Source organism: Chlorocebus sabaeus, chromosome 11 (genome assembly GCF_047675955.1).
Source record: "Chlorocebus sabaeus isolate Y175 chromosome 11, mChlSab1.0.hap1, whole genome shotgun sequence".
NCBI lineage: Eukaryota > Metazoa > Chordata > Mammalia > Primates > Cercopithecidae > Chlorocebus > Chlorocebus sabaeus.
In genome coordinates, this window is record NC_132914.1 from 53,683,049 (window position 1) to 53,697,384 (window position 14,336).

A 14,336-nucleotide genomic window follows, 5' to 3' on the forward strand; every position below is an offset into this window, starting at 1 on the left:
GCGAGGTGGCGGGCGCCTGTAGTCCCAGCTACTTGGGAGGCTGAGGCAGGAGAATGGTGTAAACCCAGGAGGTGGAGCTTGCAGTGAGCTGAGATCCGGCCACTGCACCCCAGCCTGGGCGACAGAGTGAGACTCCATCTCAAAAAACAAACAAACAAAAAACAATCTTGATCATAAACCCTGCCCTTACTGAGTATTCTTGCCTTTCCCCGCAGGGTAGACTTCAATTGTCCTCCAGGTTCCTTCCCTGTGGTAAGTCCTGGGTCAGGACTTACCCCAGGGGATAATGTCCTGGGGACCCACCATCATGTCTCACCACTACCCAAGCACAGACATGGCTTCTGTTCATAAATTCCTATTAAATATTTCTAAGAAAGTGGATTTGGGCCGGGCACGGTGGCTCAAGCCTGTAATCCCAGCACTTTGGGAGGCCAAGACAGGTGGATCACAAGATCAGGAGATCAAGACCATCCTGGCTAACACGGTGAAACCCCGTCTCTACTAAAAAAATACAAAACACTAGCCAGGTGAGGTGGCGGGCGCCTGTAGTCCCAGCTACTCGGGAGGCTGAGGCAGGAGAATGATGTAAACCTGGGAGGCGGAGCTTGCAGTGAGCTGAGATCTGGCCACTGCACTCTAGCCTGGGCGACAGAGCAAGACTCTGTCTCAAAAAAAAAAAAAAAAAAAGAAAGAAAGTGGATTTGTCAGCCTCCTTCCTCAACCTCTTAGCTTCCTTGGACTTTGGGGGTAAGTGTGCATAGACCTGTGCACTGCGGAACAGCTCCCCAATGGCTTTCCATATTCTTTCAATCTAACAGGCCACTTTGGAGAGCTGAACATGTGGAGGTTCCTGGAGGATGGCATGCCTAGGGAAGGCAAGGAAGCTCCAGACTCACCTCCCTCCCTGCCCACAAAATGCAATCTCTAAGAATATACAGGCTAGTCGAGGTAGGTCATGCCTATAATCCCAGCACTTTGGGAGGCACCTGAGATGGGAAGATCCTTTAAGCTCAGGAGTTTGAGACTGGGTAACACAGTGAGACCTCATTTCTAGAAAAAAACAAAATCAAAGAAAAATAAGAATATACAAATCACATGCTAAGTGGGGAAGGAAGATAGGAGAGACAGGCATTTCTCACAGATAATTCACATATATAATCACCCTATGCCCAGTTAAGACCACGTTTAGTCCAGTTTATGTTATTTATGATCAAGACAGGGATGGCACAGAAAATGAAGGATAGCCTTCCAATCTCTCCAAGGGTCTTAATGTTTTTTCCCTGTACTACTTCTCTATAGAAAATGCTAGAAAGTCACCGGGCGTGGTGGCTCACACCTGTAATCCCAGCACTTTGGGAGGCCGACGCGGGCGGATCACGAGGTCAGGAGATCGAGGCCATCCTGGCTAACACAGTGAAACCCTGTCTCTACTAAAAATATATCAAAAAAATTAGCCCGGCGTGTTGGCGGGCACCTGTAGTCCCAGCTACTGGGGAGGCTGAGGCAGGAGAATGGTGTGAACCCAGGAGGCGGAGCTTGCAGTGAGCTGAGATCACACCACTGCACTCCAGCCTGGGCCACAGTGAGACTCCGCCTCAAAAAAAAAAGAAGAAAAAAAAAGAGGCCGGGCGCGGTGGCTCAAGCCTGTAATCCCAGCACTTTGGGAGGCCGAGATGGGTGGATCACGAGGTCAGGAGATCGAGACCATCCTGGCTGACACGGTGAAACCCCGTCTCTACTAAAAAATACAAAAAACTAGCCGGGCGAGGTGGCGGGCGCCTGTAGTCCCAGCTACTCGGGAGGCTGAGGCAGGAGAATGGCGTGAACCCGGTTGGCGGAGCTTGCAGTGAGCTGAGATCTGGCCAGTGCACTCCAGCCTGGGCCTCAGAGCGAGACTCCGTCTCAAAAAAAAAAAAAAAAAAAAAAAAGAAAATGCTAGAAAGTCAGCTGATGCCATAACCACTCATACTTGGCAAAATGCCAAAAGTGGGAAAAGGAAAGAAGAAAAAATTACAAGGGCCATATCTTTGAAACCAATGTCTGCAAGAGTGATAGAAGCCACACAATGGCATCCATAATGTGGCCCTTTCCCAATCTTATAACCACTTAAAAATGTATTCCTTCTTCCTCTCCGTCTCTTCACAACACCTACTGGTGCTCACTTCATTGATGTAAAAATGGGTAAAATATCAGCGACCTCATACCTTGGGAAGATTAAAGGGAAGTTATTTAACAAACACTTATACAGCACTTACACTGTGCCAGGCCTATTCTAATTTACAAACTTTGTGGGGTTTTTTTTGTTTTTTGGTTTTTTTGAGATGGAGTCTCACTCTGTCACCCAAGCTGGAGTGCAGTGGTGGAATCTCGGCTCACTGCAACCTCCCGGGTTCAAGTGATTCTCCTACCTCAGCCTCCCAAGTAGCTGAGGTTACAGGCGCCTGCCACCACGCCTGGCTATTTTTTTGTTTTTTTTGTATTTTTAGTGGTGACAGGGTTTCACCATATTGGCCAGGCTGGTCTCGAACTCCTGACCTCAGGTGACCAGCCTGCCTCGCCTCCCAAAGTGCTGGGACTACAGGCGTGAGCCACCAAGCCCGGCCCTATTTTACCAATAATAACACTTCGAATCCTCCTAAAAGCCCTATGAGGTAGGTACCATTATCATTATTTTACAGATGAGGAACTGAGGCCCAGGAGAGACAACTAAACCTGCTGAGGGTCACTAACCAGCACCTGGTAGAACCAGGATTCAAATACGAGCAGGCTCGTCTGAACCCCATGCACTTGAGCACCCTCTGAGATAATTTAACCCCTTCATCGGTACCAGATCTATGGTGGCCTCCAGAAATGGTTGCTAACTTACTATCATCGTTATTTCTGTCGTACAATTCATTTCTACCTTTCCAATAAACTTTCCCCAACCAGTGAACCTTACTTACTGCCCATAAAGTTCACCTGTGCCTCACCACCCTGCCCTCGCCCGAGTTTTCTGCTCTGACCGAATCCTCACACGCCCGTGTAGCCCCAGCCTCCAACACCAGGTGCACCGCCAGGGTATTTACTGATCCAGTGAATGAAGGTGGGCCCGGCCGGGCTGGTTCCCATCCTCTGATCAACGCCTAGGGGAACCAGTAAACTCCAATGCTGACCATAAGTGTCTCAGAAAGTAGGTCTGGAAAGCCCAGCCCTCCGCTCAGGAACCTATGAAGACCGGGGAGGATGGCGCATATGCGGCCGCAGGATGGAAACCTCGATCAGAAGGCTGGGGCAGGTGACTGGGCTTAATTGCAAATTTTAACATTTACTTCAGCAACCAGTTCATTAAAAAGAAACTACTCTGGGGCCTCTTTTTTTCCTACCAAACCGCAAGAGGAAGCGAAAAAGAGCGCAGCCGCTCTCCCTGGGGCCGTAAGTGCTTCCAGCTATCTGACCTCTACGCTGCCTGCTGCAGCCTCAACCTTTCCCCTGGTTCGGAGTTCTTTCAGCAGTAGGTCCAAGAAAACATCTGCCCCGCTCCCCCCCGCGCCCCGCTCCTCCCCGCACCCCCCCCCCCCCCCCCCCGCCTCCCGAGACTAGGAGACCGCCAGGGCTAAGTAGGAGGGATACCCTAGGGACCCTGCAGGGTTTTACGGTTGGGGTGGATTGGAAATTGTTCATTGCCTTTCAGTTCCGGGACATGGAAGGACACTGAGTCACCAAACGCCGCCATGGGCCGGAAGCCACCGCCCTAGCCTCAGCTGCAATCTAGAGCGCGGCGTATCCTGTGAGCCCACTGGGGACTACGACTCCCGGCATGCTCCGCGGCCGTCGGAATTAACCCTTCAGGGCTGGGGGGCCGCGCTGTACACCGCCCCCTCCCCAGCCACAGACGCGGACCCCACAGGGTGAGTTTTTGGGGGCTGAGGAGGGCCGCTTTCTTTAAGGTTTAGGGGGGGTGTGTGTGAGTGTGTGTGTGTATGTGTCTGTGTGTGATGTATTTTGTAAAAATGGGACAGTTTGCCGTAATGAGATTCAGACACTGTTTTGCGAATGGGAGACCCAGCATCAACCCCGGGGCCTAAGCGGAGTCACTGCTATCTTCCTCAGATTGCTACCTAAATCCTTTCCTAATTTCCCCCAGAACAAAAGTAGGCCGCAACCCCTCCCCACTCCCAAACGCCCCCCAACTTGGACTCTCTCCCAGTGCCCCCGGCAAGGTTTGTGACCTGGCCCCTGAGTCGGGATTTTTATTATACCCCTGGTAGTGGGATGAATACTCATGGAGGCCATAGGAGTGCCCACATCCTCTTGGATTAGGGAATTTAAGCCATCTCCCAGAGCCCGCCCTTCTCAGGTGCCACCACAGGGTCCCCACAGGTTCAGCAAGCGCCCTACCTTTTGTTTGTGTTGAATGACAGTGGTTTTGTGGAAGAAGGTTCCTTCCATGGAAGAATGGGTAGCAGATGTTAAACCTGATCTTTGCCCCCACTCCTTCCCCTAAAACAACGCTGCGCGCTAGGAGACAATGAGGGATGTCACACTCCTGTTTCTATGACTATTCTTCCTTTATACTGTGAATAGTTTCAATTCTTGGCTGGGTGCGGGCTCAGGAACTACAAGTATTAGGGATTATTAGACTGTAGGGTTAACTACCCCTGCTCTTTACAAGGCCATGGTCAGAAAGGAGTGGAGGGGCTGGGCAGATGGGCTGCTTGTTTTTGTCATTGCTCCCAGACCACACTTTAACTTGTTCCAGTTCACACAAGCCTCCCTGACTGCTACCCCTCACCCCACCCTTCGAGAAGACTAAAGCTGCTGGATCACCTGCTTTGCCTCACCACCCCCATCTCAGTGCAAGCATCCTATCCTCACCCTGGAGGTTAACTACCTCTCATTCTGGGCAGTCCCTGGCTTCCTCCCCTACCCCCAAAGGAAACATTGTTCTTTTCTGGACAGCCTTTGGGGATGAGGGGACAGAGGGAAGAAGACCTTGGGGCAGGAGTCCTGAACCATAGGAGGCCAGGGGAGTGAGGGCAGACGGTTATATCTCTCCTCTACCTCATCCTCGCCACAGCCAACTGGCTTCCTGCCCCTGCCCCTGCCCCCGCCCCTTGACATCCCAGACTCCCTGGCTATTTAAACAGAGATGGGTGCCCCCATCCACACACTGTCCTTTGGCCACCGGACATCATGCCTCCCAAGAAGGATGTTCCCGTGAAGAAACCAACAGGACCCTCCATCTCTAAACCTGCTGCTAAGCCAGCAGCAGCAGCAGGGGCTCCTCCAGCCAAGAGCAAAGCTGAGCCAGCTGTCCCCCAGGCCCCTCAGAAAACCCAGGAGCCTCCAATTGATCTCTCCAAAGTGGTGGTGAGTCTCTGGAAAGTGAAGATAATTGGAGGGGGTGGTTTGAGGGTGAGATACAGCCTAGGGGATTAGGGGGTATCTAGAAGGTAGGGAATCAGTGAAGCCTGGAATGAAATTGGGGCTTTCCCTTAGTCCCCCATTTGGAAGCATCCAGGCTTATGACTCTGCTGTTGTCTTTGCTGTTCTCTCCCTCTAACCTATAACCATGTGTGTACAGCACATGCACACTCACTTACCCCCTGCTGGAGGCAGGGACTCTTAGATGGGGAACATCTGGGTTCTGAGGACAGTTTCAAGGTGAAGGGAAAAGAGCTGTTGCCTGCCCCTGGCTGGTGATTCAACTCAAAAGGCCTGCAGCTCTGAACTCCAGGAAGGGAGGCTGAAGAGGACAGACTTGTTAGACAATCACAGCTGGGGGCCAGGGGTAAATTTAGCCTTTGTTCAGCCCCCAGTTATGTGCGGGATGCAGGGCTCAGGGCAATGGAGGGAGGGAAACAGGTGGCATGGGATTAACCCTGTTCCCAGGAAACCCTCCCCACTGTAATTCCTCTTCTTGGGATTCTCCCAAGGCCCGGAGCTGGGAATGGGACTGAGGTGGCTGGGCTTCCAGCCTGGTCCCTTTGGGCCCCTCCTCAGAAGTGGCTGCCAGTTGGTTGGGAGGAGTGCTGGAGAGAGACTGAATAAACTGTCATCTCTCCCCACCTGCTTTTTTCTTCCACAGATCGAGTTTAACAAGGACCAGCTGGAGGGTGAGGAGAAGCTAGTCTAAGCCCACTGTCCAGTCCCCAATCCCCTGGTCAGATTCTCTTTCTATTCCCCTAACCCCAGTCCCGACCTTGAAACCTCCCATACTAGTCCTCTTTTCCTCCCTTGTTCTGTTCACATAGTTTCTGAAATTCCCTTCTGTCTGGGGCTGATGGGAACCCCTAGTCAGTGTCTACACTGACCCTTCCTTATACCTTAGAGTTCAAGGAGGCCTTCGAGCTGTTTGACCGAGTGGGGGATGGCAAGATCCTGTACAGCCAGTGTGGGGACGTGATGAGGGCCCTGGGCCAGAACCCCACCAACGCCGAGGTGCTCAAGGTCCTGGGGAACCCCAAGAGTGATGGTGAGGGGACCCTTGGAACAATTCGGGTTTTTAGTTTTCAGAAGTTGAATGTTGGTAACAAAGAATGAGGTGGATCTCAGGACTTCAAAAACTGTCAAACACAGAAGCAGGAAAATATCCTAAATGCTGAACAGGATGAAAGCATTGTGGTAGGGTTGGGAGCCGGGTCCTACGTGATACTACAGTGACCTCTCCTTCATCTCTCTCCAACCTCCAGAGCTGAAGTCCCGGCGTGTGGACTTTGAAACTTTCCTGCCCATGCTCCAGGCAGTGGCCAAGAACCGGGACCAAGGCACATATGAGGACTACTTGGAGGGGCTTCGTGTGTTTGACAAGGAGGGGGACGGCAAAGTCATGGGAGCAGAGCTCAGACATGTTCTCACCACCCTCGGTGAGGCAGGCAAGGGGGACCAGAACTGCTTTAGAGTGGAGAGGGGAATGGGGTGGGCCAGAAAAAAGACTGGCCAGATAAGCAGAGCCAGCAGGAGGATTACTATCCTGCAGGTTGTCGGCAGGAGACTGAGAAGGTCAGAGCTGTGGGGGTAGAATCTGAAGGACTTGCTCTTCCAGAGTCTAAAGTGCCTTCCAGAGGACAGAGGAAAAGGGATGAGGCAGGAAATCTGAATTTTCGTTTTGGAAGAGACGTGTGGGTTGTGTGTTCTGGTACAAGTCTCTTAACCTCCTGGAATTGTTTTCTTGTCAGTCAATACTTTCACCAGTACTAGGGTGAAATGGAAAGCAAGAGGCATCCATGACTAGGGAGGATTCCCTTGAGGACTGAGGCTATGAGAAGTCGTCAGGGTGGGAGACTCTAAAATAGAGTGTGGCCTGGCCAGGTGCGGTGGCTCACGCCTCTAATCCCAGCATTTTGGGAGGCCAAGGCGGGCGGATCACCTGAGCTCAGGAGTTCGAGACCAGCCTGGCCAACATGGTGAAACCCCGTCTCTATTAGTAATACAAAAATTAGGTGGGCATGGTGGCACGTGCCTGTAGTCCCAGCTACGCAGGAGGCTGAGGCAGAAGAATCGCTGGAACCGGGGAGTCTGAGGTTGCAGTGAGCCAAGATCACACCACTGCACTCCAGCCTGGGGGACAGAGCAAGATTCTGTCTCAAAAAAAAAAAAAAAAAGGCCGGGCACGGTGGCTGAAGCCTGTAATCCCAGCACTTTGGGAAGCCGAGGTAGGCAGATCACTTGAGGTCAGGAGTTCGAGACCAAGACCAGTGTGGCCAACATGGTGAAACCTCATCTCTACTAAAAACACAAAAATTAGCCGGGCATGATGGTGGGTGCCTGTAATTCCAGCTTCTCGGGAGGCTAAGGCAGGAGAATCGCTTTAACCCGGGAGGTAGAGGTTGCAGTGAGCTGAGACCGTGCCACTGCACTCCAGCCTGGGCAATAGAGCAAGACTCAGTTTCAAAAAAAAAAAAAAACAAAACAGCATGGCCTGGCCAGGCGCAGTGGCTCACTCCTGTAATCCTAGCACTTCAGGAGGCCAAGGCAGGAGGATCACTTGAGCCCAGGAGTTCGAGACCAGCCTGGGCAACATAGTGAGATTCATTCTCTATTAAAAAAAAAAAAAAAAAAAAAAAAAAAATTAGGCCAGGCGCGGTGGCTCAAGCCTGTAATCCCAGCACTTTGGGAGGCCGAGACGGGCGGATCACGAGGTCAGGAGATCGAGACGATCCTGGCGAAAACGGTGAAACCCCGTCTCTACTAAAAAAAGTACAAAAAAACTACCCAGGCCAGGTGGCGGGCGCCTGTAGTCCCAGCTACTCGGGAGGCTGAGGCAGGAGAATGGCGTGAACCCGGGAGGCGGAGCTTGCAGTGAGCTGAGATCCGGCCACTGCACTCCAGCCTGGGTGCCAGAGTGAGACTCCGTCTCAAAAAAAAAAAAAAAAAAAAAAATTACAAGGCCAGGCGTGGTGGCTCACACCTGTAATCTCAGCATTTTGGGAGGCAGAAGTGGGCAGATCATTTGAGCTCAGGAGTTTGAGACCAGCCTGAGCAACATGGCTAAACCATATCTCCACAAAAAAATAAAAAAATTAGCTAGGCGTGGTAGTGTACACTTATAGTCCCAGCTACTTAGAAAGCTGATGTGAATCACTGGAGCCCAGGAGGTGGAAGTTGCAGTGAGCCATGATGATGTCACTGCATTCCAGCTGGGTGACAGAGGGAGACCCTATCTAAAAAAAAAAAAAAAAAAAAAAATTACAATTGTTACGTTCATATTGTTGTTTACAAAAATATATGGAAAAAGCCAGGGGCGGTGGCTCACGCCTGTAATCCCAGCACTTTGGGAGGCCGAAGCAAGTGTATGACCTGAGGTCAAGAGTTTGAGAGCAGCCTGCCCAACATGGCGAAACCTCATCTCTACCAGAAATACAAAAAATTAGCGGTGAACTTGTAGTCCCAGCTACTCGGGAGGCTGAGGCAGGAGAATCGCTTAAACACCGGAGGCGGAGGTTGCAGTGAGCCGAGATTGCTCCACTGCACTCCAGCCTGGGTGACAGGAGCGAAACATCATCGTCTCGGAAAAAAGCGTTGCCTGGGTGAGTGAAGGAGGGAAAGCAGGGACTCACACGTTGTGTCTGGGATTCAGGAGAGAAGATGACTGAGGAGGAGGTGGAGACTGTTCTGGCAGGACATGAGGACAGCAACGGCTGCATCAACTACGAGGGTGAGGGGCCAAAAGAGCAGGAGCGGGGCCGGGGGAGGAGGGGAGCCCGGCGTCTTGCCGCGTGTGGGCGGGGGCACCCCTGAATTACTTAGAGTCAGATGTATTATCCAGAGGCCTGCTTCTGAAGCCCCTCTTGCCTCCTCTCTTTGCAGCCTTCTTGAAACACATCCTAAGCGTCTGAGTGCTACAGGTAGGGCCTTCCCACCCCTTCACCGCGCCTTAAGAGGCAAGTCTCCCGCGCTTCTCAGCCAGCATAGAAAAGCAGCGGAGTTCGTTCTGCTGTCCGGTTGCTGCGCGGGCTCCAGCGCTTGGCAACTTTCGTTTTTTTCCACAGATCCAGTGGGGTCCGGACACTGGGCCCCGCGGGCGGAAGCACGTTCCAGCCACCAGGAGGCCACCTATTGTTTCAAAATAAAGACTGGGTTCCTCTCTTGGTTTCAGACTATTTTTTTCATGGTTGGGGGAGCAGGGGGAGACGGGGAGGGTGCTAGGAGGAGAGGGCGGGAAAAGAGGGCTCTCTCCTCTTCCAGTCCTCTAATGTTCCTGCTGTTGGGAGGCGCAGATTAATTGTGCCCCACCCCCCACCCCCACTCCCATCCCCGAGCGGTTCTGTGCCCAGGTAGGGCTGGAGAAAGGAACAGCGGGCCCCGCCCACGTCATTACTAATGTAGCAATCATCTGCATAAACCCAGGTCACGGTTCCTATTGGCTGAGTCCGCCGAGGGTGACGTCATTGGGACGTACTAAGACTAGGGTTGGGCCGAGAGTCGGAGCCATTACTGCAGGAAAAGGTCCCGCAGAGCTGAGCAGTCAAGATGGTGGGGCCCAGGTCCTGGGAGATGGGCAGGATTGGGGGCGAGAGGTGGGAAGAGACGGGTGGGGGGCGAGGAGAAGGCAGGGGTAGGAGGCAAAGGGAACCTGAGGACCCGAAAGGTTGGAGGTGGGGTTGGAAAGCCTGGGGCCCTATCCTGCGGGGAAGCGAGTCTGCAGCCTGAAACAGGAGTTTGTGGGGCTGGGATAGAAACTCGGGGGATTGGCGTTCAGATGCTGACCACTTCCCTCTTCTCTGAGCAGTGTGACTTCACCGAAGACCAGACCGCAGGTAGGTTATCTCTGATCCCTACCGAGGTCACCCTTAGGGAGAGGGACACCCGCCCCCCAGCACCTATCCTCTAATCTATCATCTCTTTAGCACCCCTATGAGGTTACCCTCTGGATTATTTTCTCTTCTTTTGGATCCTCCATTTTCTTTTCTCACTTTCTTCCTCCCTCCCCTTCCACTCTAGATCTGAGTCCCAGGCACTGGGTGAGTTTTAGGTGGTGTGGGTATGTGAAAAAACTTGGTCACCTAATGCCTGCTGTGTCTGGGGTCTGGGGAGGGTGTATAAAGCTGCCTGCTCTCCTTTGTCCCTTAATCAGCTACTTCTGTCTTTTTTCTCCTCCTGTGATAACTGCCCCTGACCTCCCGGCTTGCAGTTGTGAAGACTGTAGAGCAGTGACCTGACATTCTGTGCAGATGGGGACAGGACAGGGGAGTTTGCTAAGGATATGACTGTAGCCCTACCCTCTGGAAGTTCTCTTTGTACTGGAGGGGTGCGAAGTGGCAGGTTGAGATGACCCAGTCCCAGGCTGCTGCTCTCACTTCCTTATAAGGACAGGACTGAGACTGGGCGGTGGCGAATTCCTGCCCTGAGAAGTGTAGTAGCACCAGTGGAGATTGGCAGGTCTGCCGCAGGCAGAGGGGGGTGTGTAAATGGATGTTACCAGGCTGCCAGAGGGGGAGGAAGGCTCTATATAGGTCACCTGAGTTGGGAGGAAGATAAATAGATCCCTCTTAAGTACACTTCGGTGTACAGTTTGGTGCAGATATCTGGTTTCCTCAGCATGATCAAAGTTGAATGGGCAGCAGGCTCTGAGGTAGAGTTTGGGTTAACCCTCAAATCCTGTGTTGACATTCATCTGAATCCTCAGAGTTCAAGGAGGCCTTCCAGCTGTTTGACCGAACAGGTGATGGCAAGATCCTGTACAGCCAGTGTGGGGACGTGATGAGGGCCCTGGGCCAGAACCCCACCAACGCCGAGGTGCTCAAGGTCCTGGGGAACCCCAAGAGTGATGGTGAGGGGCCTCAAGAACAACTCCTCAGTGTGGTCATGGGCCCACAGTTCCTCAGCTAAGAGCTTCCCTTTATCTTCATAGGCCCCAAACTCAAAAGTCTGGATTAGCAAATCCCATGGATTTCCCTGCTTATAGGAGGGAGTCATCTCTCATCTCTCTGTTCAGTTGAGGTCTCTATTATCCCCTGTCCTGAGAACTTGTGTTACTTCTCTGGCCTGACACTTCAACCTCCTTTATGGCAGAGATGAATGTGAAGGTGCTGGACTTTGAGCACTTTCTGCCCATGCTGCAGACAGTGGCCAAGAACAAGGACCAGGGCACCTATGAGGATTATGTTGAAGGACTTCGGGTGTTTGACAAGGAAGGAAATGGCACCGTCATGGGTGCTGAAATCCGGCATGTTCTTGTCACACTGGGTAAGGTTGTGTCCTTGTCCTTGAGCTGAGATGCCACCCTGAATACCTCACTTGTCTCCCAATTCCAAAGATGCTTTCTTTCCCCCTGCAGGTGAGAAGATGACAGAGGAAGAAGTAGAGATGCTGGTGGCAGGGCACGAGGACAGCAATGGTTGTATCAACTATGAAGGTAAGGGGTGAACTGCGCTTTCGCAGCCACATGGGGCAGGTCAAGTATAGTGTTTGGGGTTCTCCCTATCCCTGGACTTGGGCTCCAAAAAGAGCCAGGAGGCAAGGTGCAGGGCCCTGCCCAGCCCAGCCCAGGAGTGGGAGGTCAGGGGGGTGTAACAGGAAAGGAAGGAGCAGTATTGTAGAGGGTGGGAAGGAATGAGAAGTGAAATAATGGAATGTCTGTCCCCACCGCCTGACCCCTCACCCCATGTCTGTGTCTTGTCTTCACCATGAATGTCTCTTCCTTCCTGCAGCGTTTGTGAGGCATATCCTGTCGGGGTGACGGGCCCATGGGGCGGGTACGGCGCCTCCCAGCCTCTCCTCTAGTTGATCTCCCCAGTGTTTTTTTTCCTCAACCTGTGCTCTTTATCCCCTGCCCTTACCCTACTACCATCTGACTTCCTCCTGGCATGTTTCTGCATGGAGCTGACTAGGGAGGGGAGGGATTCCTCATAGAGGAATACAGCCTGGGGGTAAGGTACCTCCTTACTTCTAGAATGGGCCCTGAGGTTTTACTTATAGGGCCCTGGGTGCTGGTGTCTGGGAACTCTCACCAGCCTGTATACCAGTCTTGCTTTAGGGTGACCTTCTGGCCCTGGAGCATGGGTAGCTGGCATAGAGGGGTATGGGTTGCCTGCCCCATTCTGCTGCTATAGCTGAACAGTCCTTTCCCCTTCCCTCACTGGGCAGCTTGGAGGTACCCTAACCCAAAACTCTTGTCCTCTCCTCCCGCCAGTGGCTGACAGTAGCTGTAGGTGTAGTTGAGAACTTTTCTGCCTCTGCTGTGTTCTTGCTGCTCAGGGTGGGGTGGGGGACTAACAGCTGGTGGGAGGGGAGCTAGGGGCAGGGAGAACTGGTCAGACTCAAGGTGGCTCCTCTGCAAACTGACCCCAGGGTTGGTTGCTGTGGGCATGTTCCCTCTTATGCTACCTTTGCAGTCTTGTAGTCCCCTGGCCCTTGGTGTACCCCTCCACAGCCCTGTTCCCTGGCTCATTCCACCTTTCCTTTCCACAGAGCTCGTCCGCATGGTGCTGAATGGCTGAGGACCCTCCCAGTCTCCCAACTCCGTGCCTTTCCCTGTGTGAATTTTGTATCTAGCCTGAAGTTTCCCTAGGCTCTCTTGTCTCAGCACCTTTCCCATCTTGTCTCTTGGATGATGTTTGCCGTCAGCATTCACCAAATAAACTTGCTCTCTGGGCCCTCGGTTCGGTTCTGCTTTCTTTCCTGAACAGGGTAAAGGGGAAGAAGGTGAGGTGGTGATGATTTCTGCCCCGAGGCAGAGTCCAAGGTCAATGGTGCAGGGGTTGAGGAAAGCTGAGGAAGGAAGGCCCTGTACTAGCCGTCTGGGCTTCATTTAGAAACTGCTGGCCCCATTCATCCATCTTACACAAGCTACCTCTTGGGAGATTAGGAAATCTCCTACCTTGATTGGTCCTACCTAGATCCTGGTAGGACCAAGGCTGGCCATCCCTGTTCCATTCCATGTCAGGCTGTCTTCTCCTAGCCTTCCAGCTCCTTAAATCTGGCCCCCGCCCTCCCAAGCTCCCAGTAAGGCCTTTTGTGGGGAAGCCTGTGGAGTGTTTATTGGAGCTAAAGCCAGGCCATTATTAGCACTGCCTAAGCCTGTCCATCACCTCAGCAGGGCGAAAGGCCAATAACAACAAAAGGAGGTAAGGGGCTTGCCTCCTCCCTAATAAGGGAAGGAGTGAAACCACTACTTCTGAAGGGATAAAGATACAAAATTCCATTATTGTGGGAATGTCCTTCCAAGTCTTAAAACAGCTTTTAGGGCAGGTGAGAGCCTCTGCTCCTATCCCAGCACATAGTCTTGACATCTGTGCTGCTGTTCCTGTTTCGTGGGGAGGCGCAGTGTCTGTAGGCCCTGTGGCTTGCATAATGTCTCTGCGGCCCAGGTAAACGCCGCTGTGAGGGACTCCAGGAAAGCTGCTCCAATCCCAGTCCCCCTGCCTGACAGCCACAGGTAAGAAGAACACAGAATGCACCCACAAGATGGAACTGAAAGCAAATTAATTTATAAAAAAAAAAAAAAAAGAAAAAAAAAAGAAAAAAAAGAAAAAGAAAATTTACAGAAAACTTTGAACAGAAGAAAGGTGCTAAGACGCAGAGGGAGAGAAACACGGGGACATGAGGAACAAAGGGCCTGGTGGGAGGAACCAAGAAGAACCAGTGCAGAGCCTGGAGGCACACCTGCCTTCCAGTCACAGGGGAGGAGCTGGGACGTGGAGCAGGAATGCAGGAAGCAGAGTTGAGCTCCGAGCCAAGGGTTGGTCCAGCCCAAGGTTGGGCACCCTCTTCCACTGCTCCCAAATCCCTGCATCCTCATCTGGGGAGCCCCCAGCTATCGGCTGAAGTTCTCACAGTCTTGGTGGGAGAGGGAGGAGGCTAAGGGGTGACCCACCAAGTCATAATAAGGAGGTGCTTAAGTGCTTTAAAAAACA

At 52.4% G+C, this 14,336-nt stretch overlaps 2 protein-coding genes across 4 annotated transcripts; both read left to right on the forward strand.

Moving 5' to 3' along the window:
• The first annotated feature begins 3,221 nt into the window (after positions 1-3,221).
• LOC103238506 (myosin light chain 6B) lies at positions 3,222-9,570 on the forward strand. 3 transcript variants are annotated; one of them, XM_008003610.3, is made up of 9 exons: positions 3,222-3,274; positions 3,671-3,887; positions 5,127-5,349; positions 6,068-6,095; positions 6,311-6,454; positions 6,672-6,845; positions 9,059-9,136; positions 9,289-9,326; positions 9,471-9,570. In XM_008003610.3, exons 1-8 carry the CDS (start codon positions 3,223-3,225, stop codon positions 9,315-9,317), a joined length of 945 nt encoding a protein of 314 aa, XP_008001801.3. In that variant the 5' UTR covers position 3,222; the 3' UTR covers positions 9,318-9,326; positions 9,471-9,570. The 3 variants fall into 3 exon arrangements, with proteins under 3 accessions (XP_008001801.3, XP_008001799.3, XP_072876952.1); XM_073020851.1 differs by lacking the exon at positions 3,222-3,274 and having other exon boundaries at positions 3,701-3,887; positions 5,106-5,349; XM_008003608.3 differs by lacking the exons at positions 9,059-9,136; positions 9,289-9,326; positions 9,471-9,570 and having other exon boundaries at positions 6,672-8,980.
• A 381-nt stretch (positions 9,571-9,951) lies between these two features.
• On the forward strand, positions 9,952-13,081 carry MYL6 (myosin light chain 6). Its single transcript, XM_073020855.1, is given in 7 exon segments — positions 9,952-10,098; positions 10,101-10,137; positions 10,140-10,238; positions 11,108-11,251; positions 11,494-11,667; positions 11,759-11,836; positions 12,892-13,081. Coding segments are annotated over 7 exon segments (708 nt in total). The 3' UTR covers positions 12,921-13,081.
• Positions 13,082-14,336: the final 1,255 nt, after the last annotated feature.

Bases quoted from the DNA above. Each gene is read 5' to 3' on its own strand.
- LOC103238506 (XM_008003608.3), top strand. From the start codon at position 3,223: ATGGCGCATATGCGGCCGCAGGATGGAAACCTCGATCAGAAGGCTGGG. The intron at 3,888-5,126 runs GTGAGTTTTTGG...CTATTTAAACAG, and splicing joins ACAGACGCGGACCCCACAGG to AGATGGGTGCCCCCATCCAC. The intron at 6,455-6,671 runs GTGAGGGGACCC...TCCAACCTCCAG, and splicing joins GGGGAACCCCAAGAGTGATG to AGCTGAAGTCCCGGCGTGTG.